The sequence below is a fragment of the Chroicocephalus ridibundus genome, chromosome 2 (genome assembly GCF_963924245.1).
Source record: "Chroicocephalus ridibundus chromosome 2, bChrRid1.1, whole genome shotgun sequence".
Classification (NCBI taxonomy): Eukaryota; Metazoa; Chordata; class Aves; order Charadriiformes; family Laridae; genus Chroicocephalus; species Chroicocephalus ridibundus.
The window spans coordinates 6,154,556-6,170,095 of NC_086285.1; the positions used below are offsets into that span (position 1 = coordinate 6,154,556).

Here is a 15,540-nt window from a genome sequence, read left to right on the forward strand (position 1 = left end):
CTGACTCTTCCTTGTTTCTGCAATTGGTCCTACTAAAACAACGGGGAAAGTCTAAGTGGTTATTTTTTCTGATTCCCTGAAACCAGATATGCTCAGTTTATGACGATCTGCTCTTCCACCTCAACTTTTGGTGTATTCTTTGGTGGAACTGAAAATTATTTCCTGACTTTTGTTTTGCCATATCTTACTTTCAATTTTATGGAGTCCTAGAGGCCAACCAATGAGCTCCGGGTATCTGCCTGATTTTTGTGGGGGAAGCAGAACTGCTACCTGGTCTACAACACCTTGAACAAGGTGTTGCACGGTGTGAGATAATATCTCCTATTTAAAAACCCGTCTATGGACTTAGGGATACGGAGTGGTAGACTCTGAAACTCTGAAGTCCTTTCTCTTCATTCATCAGTGTGGGCTCTTTTTTCTCAGAGGAAAAAAGCAAATATTAACCTTAATGTTTTACTGAAACATATGATTTTTTGAATGAGGTTACTGTCCCATTCTGCAGAAAGGTAAACTGATGCACTGAGAGATGAGATGGCTTGCCATGGTTCAACTAGAAGGTCTACAGTCAGACCCAGGGGTCAGTAGTCTAGGTCTGAGCAGGCTGTAGGACACAGCTCCCTGAGAAACCATCCAGTCACTCCGCAGGCTCTTCGCCTTCTCCCACACCTGGAGCAAACTCCTTGCTCATTCGCCTCACCCCCAAACTGAGGTCAACCTGTGATGTGAGTTGAGGCACAGCACTGAGTAATGGCTGGTTCACCAACTGCCCCTCTGTGTAGGGCTTGTGGAGGCACAACACCTCCCCTGCCATCTCACGTGGAGGAAACGGGTGCAGGAAAGTGTTCACACCTTTCTTGGTGTACACATCCTACCCAGTTTCCACGGACCTACGCAGGGTCCTGGATTGGGTGTTATACATCGCCCTGGAGTCGACTCAGTTTTCAGACAAGAGTATGAATGTTGCTTGCCACAGGGCTGATAATCCACTCACATTGTAAAGAAGATGTAGACTAAATCCCTCCAGTGATTTAGAGTGCTCTCAATATGTGTTTCAACTGGTTCATTGAGAGATGATTTCTAGGTGCTTTCAAGGGAAACAAGCACTCAACAAAAGACACTCAACCAGACCAAAGTATTTTTAGAGGTAATGTTTACCTTCAGAACGCAGCAATAGAAGTTAAAAAAAAAAAAAAGCCACAAAATATCTAAAATATTGAGTTGAGAATGTACAAAACAAATTCATAATAAAAAGAAAATTGCTTTACAAAGTCTCAAAATGAATTTAAACAGGAAACATGTATGAAAGCATGGAAAATCTAAAATAAGGTTTTTGTATATATTGAATAATAAATTACAATTCTAAAAATAAAGAAAGGAAAGCAGTAACCATTCTGACTCAAGTAGAGAATCTTTCATAGCATCTTTCTTTGGGGGAACGGCACTGATAATAGCTGCAGGTCTTGGCTTGACAATTTTCAGTAGCATCGAGTACTTTCCAGGAACTGAAAAATAAACTGACAAATACCTCTCCCAACCCCAATAGTGACAGCAATTTGAGATTTTTTTTTCCTTCTCTTTTGTTAACGGCTAAGAGAAAACCTATCCAACCCACCCATCAATATGAGCATGCGTGTATATGTGTTGTTAGGATGCCCTTCTTGGAAATCTGTATTGAAATTAGAAAAAGAAGGTAGCATGAAGGTGTTTGACAGTGACCAGATTGGTTGGTTCTTTAATTGATCCTACCTGTTCTTCTGCATTAGTTCAGAGAAGCCCTATATAACACCCCAACCCCTCCCCAAAACACTCTAGGGGGAAGAAGCTACTCTAAGGTGCCCAGGGATGGATTTTTCCCTTGTGCTTCTAACGGTGTCAGGGTTGTGGTGCAGCACCAAGTCTGTTGGGTTGGCCAGGTGAGGGCTGCTCTCCTTCAGTGTCAAGGCAGGTTGCATTTGTCCTGTCTGTAGGCAAACACCCAGACGATGGCCCTGAGAAGTCCTTTGGGTGTAGATGAATCCCTGTGTATAATGTGGATAAACCAGGTTATTTTTTTTATTGTGGACTTTTTTGTCTCACACAGTTCTCTCTTGCTCTCCAGAATCTCCTATTTCTTTGGCTTGGAGTTGCCAAAGGTTACAAAGACCACTCCTGGCTCCTGAAAACTGCCATTGGTGTGGAAGTCTTCACCTGGCCTCTTCAAGTAGCCCTGAAACACAGGTGAGCCATACTGGGGATGAGAGACCACATCACATGTGGAAGATGTTTGCGTCTCAGATTGCTTGGTGACTGTGGTGGACGAAGTGATGATCTTGTTTCCAAACTGGTCCATTTCCTCGTACTGCTCCATGACAGTCCGGGTGGCTCCATAGAGCTTGGACCCATCGGGCCCTGTCTGCAGCTCCAAGATGCTTTTCTGCCTCCGTGGATTTTGTGGGCTGGGTGCATTCAGGGAGGAGTAGTCTGAAAAGCTTCCTTTCACCCCACAGTGGCAGCTGCCTTTGGAGGTGTCTAGAGGGCACCTCTCTTTCTCACTGATCTGATGGTTGGCATTGCCAAGGGTGTGCTGCTTCATCGAGCTTAGCCCAGCTTTTGTTTGGGTAGGCTCTGGTCTCTTCTCACCTGCTGGTGGATGGTTAAAGGAGCTAAAGCTGTCCTGAGCAAAAGCATCCCTCTTTCCTGAAGTGTCAAGACAGTCTGGTGAAGGGGCGTCCCAGGGGGAATGTGCTGTCTTGGGTGATTCTGATGGTTTCCTGGCAGCAGACTCGATGGAGATGAAGGAAGGTGAGGAGGGAGAGCTGCCACGAGATTGAATGAGGCGGGGGACACCAAGCTCTGCCTTGGTTACCTCGTTTTTTTCTGCCACCTTTGCACCCCCTCCAGATGCTGCCTCCCCTGCCTCTGGTGTGGTTCCCTCCTGCTTGGCTTTGCTTGAGACAATGCTGATTTTACGGATATTGCTGCTGCTTACTGAGCTTTGGGTGTTCCCTAGAGACTCCTTGAACAGCCCTGAGAGCCCAGCGATGTCTGACTCAGACTTGAGACTAGAGACAGAATAAAGAGCCTTCTTGATGGCCTCCTCAATGTCCAGGAGCCGGGCAAGTGTCTGCTCCTTCAGGTGGATGATCTCAGCACTTGCTCGCTCCAGGTCCCCAAAAGCCAACTCCACTGAGGAGACACTGTCAGTGTCCTCCTTTGCCAGTGTCTCAGCCCTATCCTGTTGCTTGGCCTGGTGGGCCTTCTGACGAACAACCCAGTCAGGAACCTTCTCAAAGAAGCTCTTCAGAGCTTTCACGTCCACTTTGCTTGTCTCCTCTTCAAACTCCTTCACTCGAGTCAAGATCTCTTGCAGCTCTTCCTGTCTCCTGAGGTTCTCAAAGATCTCCATAGCCTCCTTGACATTGCCTTTCATGATCTCCTCTTTGTGTACTGACAGCCTCTTCCGACGCTCATCTTCTGTTTCTCTCTTGGGTTTTTCTCTCATAACAACTGCTGGCTTCTCCTGATCAAGTGTCTCTGCCTCTCCATCGGGACATTTCAATTGCCCACTATTAGCCTGTTGTTGCTCCTCAAAGGAGTTCATTGACTGCTGATGGAAGGACGTTGAATGACACATCTGCTTCATTTCATTCACCTGCTGTATGACTCTCTGACTATTCCACGATCCATAAGAATTAGACACACTTTCTCTTTCCACCTTGGATGAGGCATTTTGTGCAATGTCATCTCCCTTTTTTGGAGGAGTGATGTGGCCCCCATGGGAGAGGTTTGGCTCAGTCTGTCCTGGCACATTACCAGGACAGGTTGGAGGTGATACTGAAGAGCACCCATTCTCATCTTGGCACAGGTCTATATGGCTCTGAACCACCTCACCAGTGCACCTCCTTAGAGCTGCTGCTTTCCCGCTCATCATTCCCTGCTCGACTTGAAAACTAACCACTCCATTTTCTATTGGCTTTGAAGTCTTAGCACTGTCTGATTCTACCTTTCCTTGCCCTGCTTTGCTTGCCTTGTACCTTTCCTCTGCCATTTGAAGAGGGGTTTTGGCAGTCTTTTTTGGCATCTTTCTCTCGGGGATCACACCTTGAACTGTGACAGGCTTGTTCACAGATGTCTCCAAAGTGCAGCATTTTGCTTGAACCTCCTCATGGCCTGATTGTTCACATACTTCCATGCAGCTTAATCCCAGCTCCGTGAGGGGAGGCTTTGGCTTGCTCATCTCCTTCAGGCCTGGAGGTTTCGGAGGCACAGGTGGAGGGACGGGTTTGGTTGATCTGCTTGTGCTGTTATTTGCAGAAGCGGATTGTGCTTCGTGTAAGAGGTGCTCAGGTTTTGGAGGAGGAACTGGTTTTTTCCTGGGTGGAGCAGTAATTTCTGGTTTTGGAGGAGTCCTGGGCTTCTCTGCAGGACTCTGATCACTGGGTTTGCAGGACAGAGAAGGGAGGGCAGGAGGAGGGGTCTGGAGTGGTGCAGAACATCCTGGGGCTTCATCTTTGCTGGTTGGTAGTGGAAGGGCACCTTCTCTTGTTGCTTTAGTTGAGGGTGGGCAATGCTCTGCTTTCATCACAGCAACTGAGGGAGGAGGAGGAAAGTCATTATCAGCCTGCGACCCTGGAGCCACTACAGCTGTCTTGTTACTAACGACTTGAGTCTCATTTTTCTTTTTACACACAGAATAGGACTGCCCTGCATTTCTGTATATCATAGCGGCTTTAAAATCCCCTCTGGAGACATTAACGTTAGACTTTTCCAGCGACTGAAGTGTGGCTTTTAAATTACCACGGACAACATCCTCCTTTTCTACCAGGCGCTGTTCTGTGGCGGCACTTTGCAGTGCTCTGATAGCTGTCTGTACATCCCCTCTGACAATAACATCACTTTCTTCTTGCACTGATTGCTCTTTGTAATCAGACTCAACAAAAGGGTTTATATAGGTTTTCACGGGTGTGGCAGTATAAAGGCCATCTTTAATGCTAACATCTCTACTAGGCACAACTTGGCTTTCCTGGCTCAATAGTTGTCCTCCCTGTACTTCCTCTGAAGCACTGACCTTTTTGTGTGATGCTATGCTCTTCTGAGACACGCTTGTGTGGGTCTTGGATGCCTCCTGGACTCTAGAGGTGGTGGTCCTGACGGCAGTGCTGGTGCTCTCCTGCCTGGTGGATGAAGTGTCTTGTTGGTGTACAGTTGATTGAAGGGTCACTGTGCCCTGTGTGCTGACTGTTTGCTGCCTGCAGGCCACGTGGACCTCCTCCTTGTTTCTCTGTAGCTTGCTCTGGACATGATGTTGAATGTTTTTTGCCTCTGCTGTTGCTAGCCTCAGGCTTTGCATTGCAGCCTGAAGATCACTCCCGAGGGCCTTTTCTTCTGGCTGCCTCTGACTGGCTTCTGCCATCCCCAAACTCTGCTGTTTCCCATCGACTTCTTCCCTCTGAGCCATCTTTTGGGTTGGAGATATGCCTTGCATCATAGTTATGGGTTCCTTCAAACAGGCAGAGGATGCTGCTTCTTTCTCTGCCTTCTTGCTGACATCTGCAACCCTTTGAATTGACTTTGTAGTCACTTTAAGCCCCCCTGACAGCATTTCTTCCTTTCCCATCACTGTGGGCAGGGGTTTCCCAAGACATTGCACAGTGGCGCTTGTCACACCTGCTGCATGCACAGCCTCTCTCTCTAATGCACCCTCTTTGCCCACGCTTTCACATGCGAACACCTTTTTTGCTCCCGCCATAGCCCCTGGCTCACCCTCTGCAATTACTTTCTCTATTTGTTCTTTATTTGGTAAGATATGTATCTTAGCCCCCTGGACAACCCGTGGAGCACTCTCGTCTGCCCCCTGCTCTGCTTGGGAAGAGATGAGGGACTGTATCTCCGACTCCTGCTGGAGATTCTTCAGATAGTCTAGATCTCCCTTCTCAATGCAGCTTGCGAAAAGCTGGACATTTCCCTTCTCGTTGTCCTCACGCTTAACAGTTGCTGTTGCTTTCTGCTCCTGAGAAGAAGCCAACAGGTTACCTATCGTTGACTTCACATCCCCCTTGACAACTTTCTGCTGGGCAGAATGGAACAGGAGGGAGTAGAGAGTCATCTTCACTGATCCTGACTTTGTTTCTTGTAAGACCATCCCCTTTTTGATGGAAGCGTCTTGACTGAGGAGACCCTGTAAAGCCTTAGCTACATTTCCACTCAAGTCCTCTTTGCCTTTAATAGCTTCACTCTGGTCCAATAGCTGCAATGGGCTTACTTTGATCTTGCCCTCTCTGTCTTCCTCCACCAGCACACTCTGTGCTTCCACGTTGGTTCTGTGCAGGAGCTGCAGCATGATCCTTTGCAAGTGGCCTCCCACAATCTCCTCTTTCAGGATCTCTGGAGCACCTGGGCTGCTGAGCTGGTACTTCACCATCTTCACACTCTCCATATCATTGGCTTCAATGAGGATCCCATCATGCTGAATAGCCTGGTAAGTGCAGAGAGTCTCTAAAGTCTCCTTCATGGTCCTTTCTTTCAGTTCTGTTTCTATACTACCTTCAGAAGCACTAAATTTATCCAAGGGTGTGCTCTCGAAGAGCCACGTTGTACTTTTCACATCTGCACGAGGGATCACTTCTTGGGCCCCAACATTGGATGTCACCTCTGAGTCCTTAAGGGTGTCCATTGGCTGGGTTTCAAACAACCAGGTGCAGCGTTTTACATCCCCTTTTTGTCTGTCCTCTCTCTGCACTGTACTGATAGATGAGCTTCTCTCTGCATCCCCATACAGGGAGTCCACAGGCTGGTTTTCAAAAAGCCAAGTGGATGTCCTTACATCACCCCGCTGAACATCACTGACACTGACCATCCTCACGTACTTCTTCTGACCCACTTGCTGGGACTCAAAGAGCTGCTTGTTGGACTGAACATCTCCCTTCTGCACATCATCTACTGTTCTGGGCACAGACATCTTTCCCTCTGAGAAGGAGTCAAGAGGCTCTGTCTCAAACCTCCACCGGGCAGCCTGGACGTCTCCTTTCTTGATGTCCTCTTGGGTCACAGCCCTGATCACAAACACTTCTTCTTCCTTCTTGATCTGATCCAGGGGCTTAGTTTCAAACAACCACCGGGCACCTTTCACATCACCTTTCATGATTTCTTCTTTCTGCACCGAGGTGACCTCATGGTATCCCCCCTCTTTGTCCTGGATAGCATATAAGGGTTGGCTCTCAAAGAGCATTGTGCAGGACTTGACATTAGCTTTGCTTATGGTGTCTTTCTGGATCTTCTGGAGCTCTGTCTCGTCCACTTTGTCATGGATTTGATCAAGGGAATAGGTCTCAAATACGAACCTTTTGCCTCCAACATCTGCCCCCTTGATATCCTTCTCTGGAGGGATTTCCTGGATGCCCTCAGAGCTGTCCTTCAGGGAGTCCATGGGGTAGTTCTCAAAGAGCCAAGTGAACTTGTGCACGGATCCGGCTTCAATTGTCCCATCATTCTTCTGGGTTGTTGGTTTGGTGACTGTATCCAAGGGCTTAGCTTCAAAGAACTCCTTCACTCTTGACACTTCCCCAGACTGTATTTCCACACGACTGGAGTACCGCACGGTTTTCTTTCGGTCAGCTTCACTGACAACACCGCTACCCAAGGTTTCAGTCTCAAATAGGTGCCGGACAGTTTTAACATCAACTCCCTGTAATTCCTCCTGAGTGTATGCCTTACTGACTTGTAAATACTGCTCCTCCTGGCCTTTCAGGGAGTCCAGGGGCTGGGTCTCAAACATCCATGTGTATGACTTCACATCGGCTTGGGGCACAATGCCATCCTCCTCCTGCTTCTTTTCAGCCTTCTCATACAGGGTGTGGATGGGCTGGGTCTCAAAAAGCCACCTGCAAGTCTTCACATCCCCCCGCTGGGAGATCTCCCGCTTCACTGAGGGCTGCCCTTCACCTTGCATGGCTTGGTGATGAATGACGTCCATGGGCTGTGTTTCAAAGAGCCACTTGGCTGTTCTGACATCACCAGCCACCACCTCTTGTTTTGTGATCCCCCGTATTATATCCACTTTCTTGGTGCTTTCATCAAACTGGTCCAGGGGCCTGGTTTCAAACATCCATTTGTAGTTCTTGACATCACCACTGATGATTTGCTCTCTGCTTACAGAGGTGACTTCATGGAAATTGCCAAAGCTATCCTTGATGGCATATAGAGGTGTTGTCTCAAACAAGATTTGGTTGGCTTTAACGTTGCCAGCTGGAATCTTCTCCTCTTCTTTGGTGACGGGCTCAGCATCAGCCTGCTTGATGCTGTCTAAGGGGAGAGTCTCAAACAGGGTCTTGAAAGACTTCACATCCCCTTTCACTACCTCTTTCATGCTGGTGGCTGGAATTTCTTCCTCAAATGCCTTGGAGATGCTGCCAAAGGAACAGGTCTCAAACACATGTTTTCTTTGCTTCACATCGCCCTTCTCCTCTGCTGAGAGCTCTACTTTCTTTAAACGTCCCACCTCAAAATTGTCTTTCAGGGTTTCCATTGGCTGGGTTTCAAATAGCCAGAGTGTAGATTTCACATCACCTCCAACGACTTGTTCTTTGGCTACAACGCTTTCTGAAGCTTCTCCTTTCAGAGAATCAAGAGTCTGTGTCTCAAAGAGCATTCTCTGTTTACTGACATCTGCCCCTGTGACAAAATCTGTTGAAGCCTTGAAATCCTGTTCTTCAACGGTGATTTCTCTAATGGCATCCAGAGGCTGAGTTTCAAATATCCACCTTGCTCCACTGACATCTGGCCTTCCAATTTCTTCCAATGAAATCCCACGGATTATTTGCACTTTGGAAGTGTCCTTGTTGATGGTATCCAGGGGCTGAGTCTCAAACAGCCAGCGAGCTGTTCTGACTGCATTGCTCTGAATTTCTTCTCGGCAGACGGACTTGATTTCATGGATGTTCCCAGTTTTATCTCTGATGGCACAGAGGGGCTCTGTTTGGAAGAGCCTGATAGTCTTCTTAACATCGCCTTTTAGCTCCTGGATTTCTGACTTGAGTTGCAGGATGCTCTTCTCCTCCACTGAGCAGCAGCGCCCTATAGCATCCAAGGACTGCGCTTCAAAGAGCTGTCTGGCACCTTGCACATCACCTCCCTGGACGGGATCCTTGAGAACTGCCTCCTGCATTTCGGTTTCATCCGAATACAGTTTGTTTAATGAGTCTAGTGGTTGGGTTTCAAACAGCCACCGGGCAGTATGCACATCCCCTCTGGCAAGGTCTGTGTCTGATACTTTGGCTGATGTTGACAGACTGTCCCCATTGATTGACTGGCTTTCAAAACGCAGGGAAGTATTTTTCACGTCCCCACCGGGAATGACCTCTTCTTCTGCCAGCTTCTTTGTGGCTTGATGGTCCCCAATGGAGTCAAGTGCCCAGTTTTCAAAGATCCAGCGCATGGATTGAACCTCTCCTGGAAGAACTTTGTCCAGGTTCACAGATGCCTGTGCATTGGGATCTTCAGTATTAAGCATTTCTGCCAGGTCCTCAGTCACAGCTTCTTCCAAGTTCTTCCTGAGCTCAGGATGCATGTGTCTGTAGAGCCTTTTTAGCTCGTTCACTTGACGCTGCTGGTAGAACTTGGAGAAGGCTTGCTTTGGAGGAGGCACAGGGAGTGGATTGGGATCCTGGTTCCCTGGAGCAATGACCTGGACTGAGCCAAGGGCAGGAGGGGGAGGTAAGTCGTCTTCCATTTTCGTGATTGCAACTGTAGATGATTTTTGAGCCTCTGCCATCTTTAGGGAAACAGTTTTAAAAGTCAGCATCACCTCTTACCCCCTAACCCCATGGCCATTAGTAGTGAGAATGGCAAAGGAAAAAGCCAGCCAAACAAGGGAAATCCATGCACCTATTGAGCTTCATACCTTTGGTTCAGTAGCTCACAGCACTCCAAAGCGTCACACCACTGCACACACTCCAGGCATGGGGTTAGCTCTGGTTCAACAGCAACGCTCTCTAAAGCATGTCTCAAATCCAGGCATGGTGTTGGTTAGTCTACAGTCCCCAGGATTCAGTCCAGCTACAGCGTAACAGAGATGCCCCATTTGGATTGTGTCAGCAGTGACCACAAGAATAACATGAAGAAGGCTATCTTAGAGTAGCGAGTTAAAAGTTAACTTCTCCCTCTTGCTGCCAAGAGTCCAGGGCAGTGTAAGGACCTGCAGAGAGTCTGGGAATGTAGGATATGGGTGTAGGACAAAGCCAAGGAGCAATATGTAGAAAGATCTCAAGAAGAAAATGAGGAGAGGGAACTAAACAAAAGTGTCAAACTGAGCTGATGAGGACAGCCTGTTTTTGGGAGGGCAGCTAGCATGATGGGCTTTTGGTAGCACCATGGGCTGCGCAGGAGTGAGGGCCTGGGGGACGACATTTGTCTGACTGATGGTTTCTTCTGTTGGACTCACACGTGTACCCCATGCTATCATTTGCATAAGAATAATGAACCGTTATACAATCGGAGACGTAAATAAAACTCTTTTGACTTGCAGACTTGTACGGGCGCCAGGGTAACTAAGGTTTACAAACTGCTGGAATTAGCAGGCTAAATTCTGCGCTCCGCTAGGAGGACAAAGCAAGGCTGAGGGACCAGAGGTCAGGGTACAGCCATAGCTGGGGGCCAGCGAAAGCTAGACCTGTTTAGACTCAGCCGGCCTGAGCTCAGCTCAAATTCAGAGCAGCATTGGTACAGAAGCGAAGGGAGGGTGCAGTCGTGATGGGGTGGACTATGGTTGCTTAGCCTACCCTTGAACCTCACTTTCTGCATTTTTTTTTCCCTTAGCTTGGGAAGCCTGAGCGCCGAGCGCTGAACGGAATACCTGCGACCTGCGCTGGCTTGGCGTTTATCCAAGGGCAAGGTAGCCGAGGCCTGTAATCGTTATCTAAAAGAGACTGTAATCCTGGTGGCTTTCCTTTCAGTAAACAGATCTGCTGACCCTTGGCATGCCTGTGGAGTTACGTCTGTAGAGTTATGCCTGGAATATTATTAGTTGTTGCTCAAAGCAATGGCGCGCGGTGTTATTTCACTCTGTTGCACACAGATTGTTCTGGCTAAAAATAAGTATTGAACATTAGTACAAGAAAAGAAAAAAAAAAAAAGAAGCAGAATACCAAAATCAGCGTAGTTTGCAGCGAGTGTAAAATGCAAATCTTTCACATGAGCCAACATACTTTGAATGCACTTTTAAAAATAAGGTTTTTTTTTGAATCTGTGAAGAACTGCTGAACGCGGGGAAGGGCGACTGAGCAGCTGATAGCTATACTCAGTATGAAAGCACTCCTCACTGCCGCATGTGGGTATCTAAATCACACTCCACCACAGTCCACAAATATTTGGTTAGATAACCGCGCTTATCCTTAACATTTCTTACCTTGCTTCTTTTCTGGCTGTGGGGAGGGCGAGCGGAGTTGTCCTTCACAGTACTCTGGAAAAGGCACAGGGAGAAATGACATCAAACTGCATAGGAAGACACATTATCTGTGTATATCTGTCTATCTATCTATCTATCTGTACCAACTAGAGAACTGAAAACCATTACAAGTGAGGGTTTTTTGTTCTATGGCAGTTCTGTACAGCTGGAAAAAAAAATCTCATTCCAGGTTGATCAGAAATATTTTTTTTTTCCAAAACTCTCAGTCCTGAAACTCCAAACACATTTGTTTAGAGTTGGGGGAAAAAGAAAACAGGCACTGATTTCTCCAAAGTTTGATACAGCTTATATTTTTGTTTATAATTAAATATTTTTAAAATGAAATGGATCTATATTTGTAATTGTATTATGGATTGTCAAATTCATTGTTTTGAGGTTGCTTTTCTTTTTTTAATCTCAGTTTTCTATTTTTTCCCAACCAGAACACCTTATTGCGGTGCAGATTAATTAGAAGATTTCAATTACTACAGATTCTGGTGAAGGGACATTTCTGGTGAAGAAGCATTTCTCAGCAAACAGTATGGCCCACCACACATTGCTGAGCAGGACACACGGTTCTTAAAGAATCATGGAATCGCCTAGGTTGGAAGGGACCTTTCAGATCTTCTAGTCCAACCATCAACATAACTCTGACAAAAACCATCACTAAACCATATCTCTAAGCACTATGTCTGCCTGTCTTTTAAATTCTTGCGCATCCCCAGTGCGAGGTGACACACGTGGGAGCACGGAGCATGGAGCAGCAGGGCAGCCTTTACAGGAATCAAAACCGGCTTCATTGCAGGTAACTGGTCATAATTTTCCAATTACAGTCTCAACTTATTTATTATCAGCTTGGGCTTCTTCAGGCTGGGCTCCTCCAGCACAGGGCCCTGATACAGACGAGAGAGACCGCATCTCTGAGCAGAGACCCAGCAAAAGACTGAGCGTGGGAAGGAGCATGAACGCGCCTGCAGGAAAGGTCCAGATGTGAAATCACATCCCGTGTCACTCTTGGATCACCAGTGGAGTTGGGGAAATGGGAAAAATATAGCTCAATGCCTCATAACCCTTATAATCTGAATTATCCTGTGACCCAACAATCAGCCTGGGGTGGGTGATTAAACCCCTGGCTCCCAGACCCAGGGCTATAAATGGAGGGACACAGGGAGGGTGCACTCCCTGACTGTGCCGTATATGCCTGACTGTGACATATATGGACATGCATACATGTGTGTGTTGGCATGGGTATAGCACAGAGAGGTACGTGTTGCTGTGTGCTGAATATTTCCTCCACGGATGTGAGCGTGTAAATATAGAGATGCAAATAAAGTGGAAATCTTATGTGTGAATAAACAGTTTGTATGGGGTAGCAGATGGAGGCGTGTGTGTGTGGGATATGTGTGTGAATATAATGTGTGTACACGCGTGCGTATGTGGTGTATGCATCATACTGGCACTTAGGGACATGGTTTAGTGATGAAATTGACAGCGTTAGGTTAACAGTTGGACTCGATGATCTTAAAGGTCTTTTCCAACCTAAATGGTTGTATGATTCTATGATGTGCATTCATATCAGCACCTCTGATCACGTTTATACAATATTTGCAAATGGCAAGGGAAAGCTGGTCATTTTTGGGCAAGCAAAACGCCACGTTTCTCCTCCAGGTTCACCAAACCAGACATGTTCTCTCTCACCCTCTTACAGCCACTTGCTGGGACGGGACATTTTTTGGATGCCGTTGGGGGAGGATGGCAACACGCAGTGCTTACCGGCTGTGTGGGGCTGCCGGCGTAAGCAGCAGCAGCGGCAGCTGTCTGGGAGAGATAGAGAGCCGACAGCGCCTTCACGGAGGGCGCAGAGGACCTCCCTCGTCCTTGGCGAAGTATGCAGCTAGTGTTGTCTGATACGTCTAAAAATGACCGCGTCCTCTCATCTGAAAGAGGGACAGAGGTGCACGGTGAGCTGTGTGCCATAGACGTGAGGGTACAGCCCTGGAGCATGGGCATCACTCATCGAGGGCTCTGCTGGGCACCCCACTGTCTGCACATCGATCCCCCTGGCAGCCTCCACCCTGGACCCCCAAAACTTGACATCACACCCTTTTGGTTTAGGGAGAAAACGTGGATGTTTCCACCTCCTTCATGGCTGAAACGGATTTTGAGCCTGCATGAGAGTAACACAGCGGGCAGTGACCTGATGCCACCGTCCTGCTGGCAGGGCACAGAGCCTGCATCCATGCCCGCATCCCCAGACAAAGCCATCAGTGAACAGGAGTGAGGCAGAGGATGTGAAGGAGCTACGCATGTTCAATTTGAACCAATTCCCACTGTTTTTTCTCCATGGCCACATCGCTCTCCCATCAACATGCCTCACAAGCAATTATTACGCTCATTTATCTTTACGTCTCCCCTGGGAACTCGTTTCAGAGAACTAAGAGATGAAGAAGTTACGAGACTTGCTCAAGGACTGTGCTCTTTGGCACAGTCAGAGGACTGAACCCTGCTCTTAGTTGAGAGATTTGATATTTCGAGCTGCCATGGGGGCCCCACTGGGGTCCAGCATAGCATTGCTGAGATATTCAAGATACTCAGTGTTCCTCCTACCTTTGTTCAGATGTCTCCCATGGAGATGCCTAGAGCTGAGGACGTCCCTATCTGGTTCATGGAGAAATGGCTATGCTGGGAGGAGGTGATCTATTAGCCAAGCTTCCTGAGGGGTGCACAGAGGGACTGGATGGTTGGAGCGGCCACACATTTTCGGATGATGCTCAGGCCATGCTCGCTCACTCCCACCTGCTGTGCTCCCTCCCTCTTGGTCCTCATCCCCCTAAAGATCCCCTCATCCCCTGAGGATGAGAGCTGTGTCCCCATGCCCGGAGGGAGGTTCATGTCAAAGCTAATGACTTTAAAGTAGATGGGTTCATTTTTTAAAGAAAGAGGCAACTCCAAAACCTAGCTAAGGAATTTCTTTTTGCATTAATCTGCTAGGTGTCAACAGGATGGCCATCTCCACCTCCCACCACAGACATACGTAGAGCTTTACATCTATATGAAGCATCTCAGTCCTCCAGGTTAGTCAGGGCTGTAATTTCTCTGTTACTGCTGTAAAACCACGAGAAGGTTCTCCTTTTATCTGCAGGCTTGCACTGCTGCATTCGGATTTAGTGCGGTATTTGCAATGCTTTCTGTTTGAACAATGGGCTCTCTCTCCACAAATCCAGCTATTGCACAGCCAGAAAAGGGCTGATGTACTTTTTAATATGTGCACAGTAGAAGCACTGCAGCAATTCTAGCATTCTTTGCCCTCAAATCTCAGTCCCCAAATCATAAGATTTTGTAAATACCAAACTTAATGACTCTTTTCTTTTTTGTTGTGAGTTCAGATTTTCAAGTTTTTTCCTAGAACACTGAAGGTGATTTACTCTGTTTTTATTTTAAAGCAACAACAAATAATGTCATACACTAGCAGAATTCCTGGAGCTGGTGCTTCAAGTGAAATACCAGTTCCTAAGGGGACAAATATGCACCAAAAAGCCATTGAGATAAGAGCAGAGGGATGCCAGTGAGCTTGTCAGACACTGGTCAGTGTTTTGCTGGAAGGTGCCAAACCCCAAGGTTTTCTTTTGTCCTTGGTTCCAGCTGCTCCCGAAGACGCACAGGCATTTCGATGCAGAACCAAGGCTGGATACACGAGGAAGCAGCTGGATGCAACACAGGTTTAGCTGCCCAGCTCTGCCAGAGGTCACTGGGACACCAGGGGAGGAAACAGAACACGATATTTCCTTACTGCTTTTTTTGCTAAGTCACTGTGTAAATATAGGACCTCTCTCCCTGATTTCTGCTTTCCGCAGCCTAAATACTGAGTCAAAGTGAATTCTTCATCTACAGCCAGTGGAGACAGTGGCATTGCTGGGGCAGATTTGGTGTATCTTAAGACAGGCTGCGAGGCTACAAGACAAACCACCCTCTGATTGCGTCAGTTTTTCCCCACTCTGCTCAAAAGACCGCAGACTTTGACTAGATCCCTGTTTTTTTTGAGATTAAGCACCCTGGAAATGGGGAGGAGAGGGTCAAGGCATCACTGAGACGCTGATTTTACAGGAGCTGTTGCTGATAGC

General features: G+C 47.4%; 1 protein-coding gene across 2 annotated transcripts in view; it reads right to left on the bottom strand.

The window, feature by feature from the left end:
- Positions 1-1,132: 1,132 nt before the first annotated feature.
- The window catches only part of XIRP1 (xin actin binding repeat containing 1), a 37,384-nt gene continuing 22,976 nt past the window's right edge, over positions 1,133-15,540 (bottom strand). For both annotated transcript variants that reach the window (XM_063324337.1, XM_063324339.1), the window contains 3 exons: positions 13,193-13,356; positions 11,381-11,434; positions 1,133-9,748 (listed from right to left, as the gene is read on the bottom strand). In XM_063324337.1, the coding sequence (XP_063180407.1) occupies positions 2,105-9,748; positions 11,381-11,434; positions 13,193-13,356 (7,862 nt within the window). In that variant the 3' untranslated portion in view covers positions 1,133-2,104. The remainder of the gene's footprint in view (positions 9,749-11,380; positions 11,435-13,192; positions 13,357-15,540) is intronic.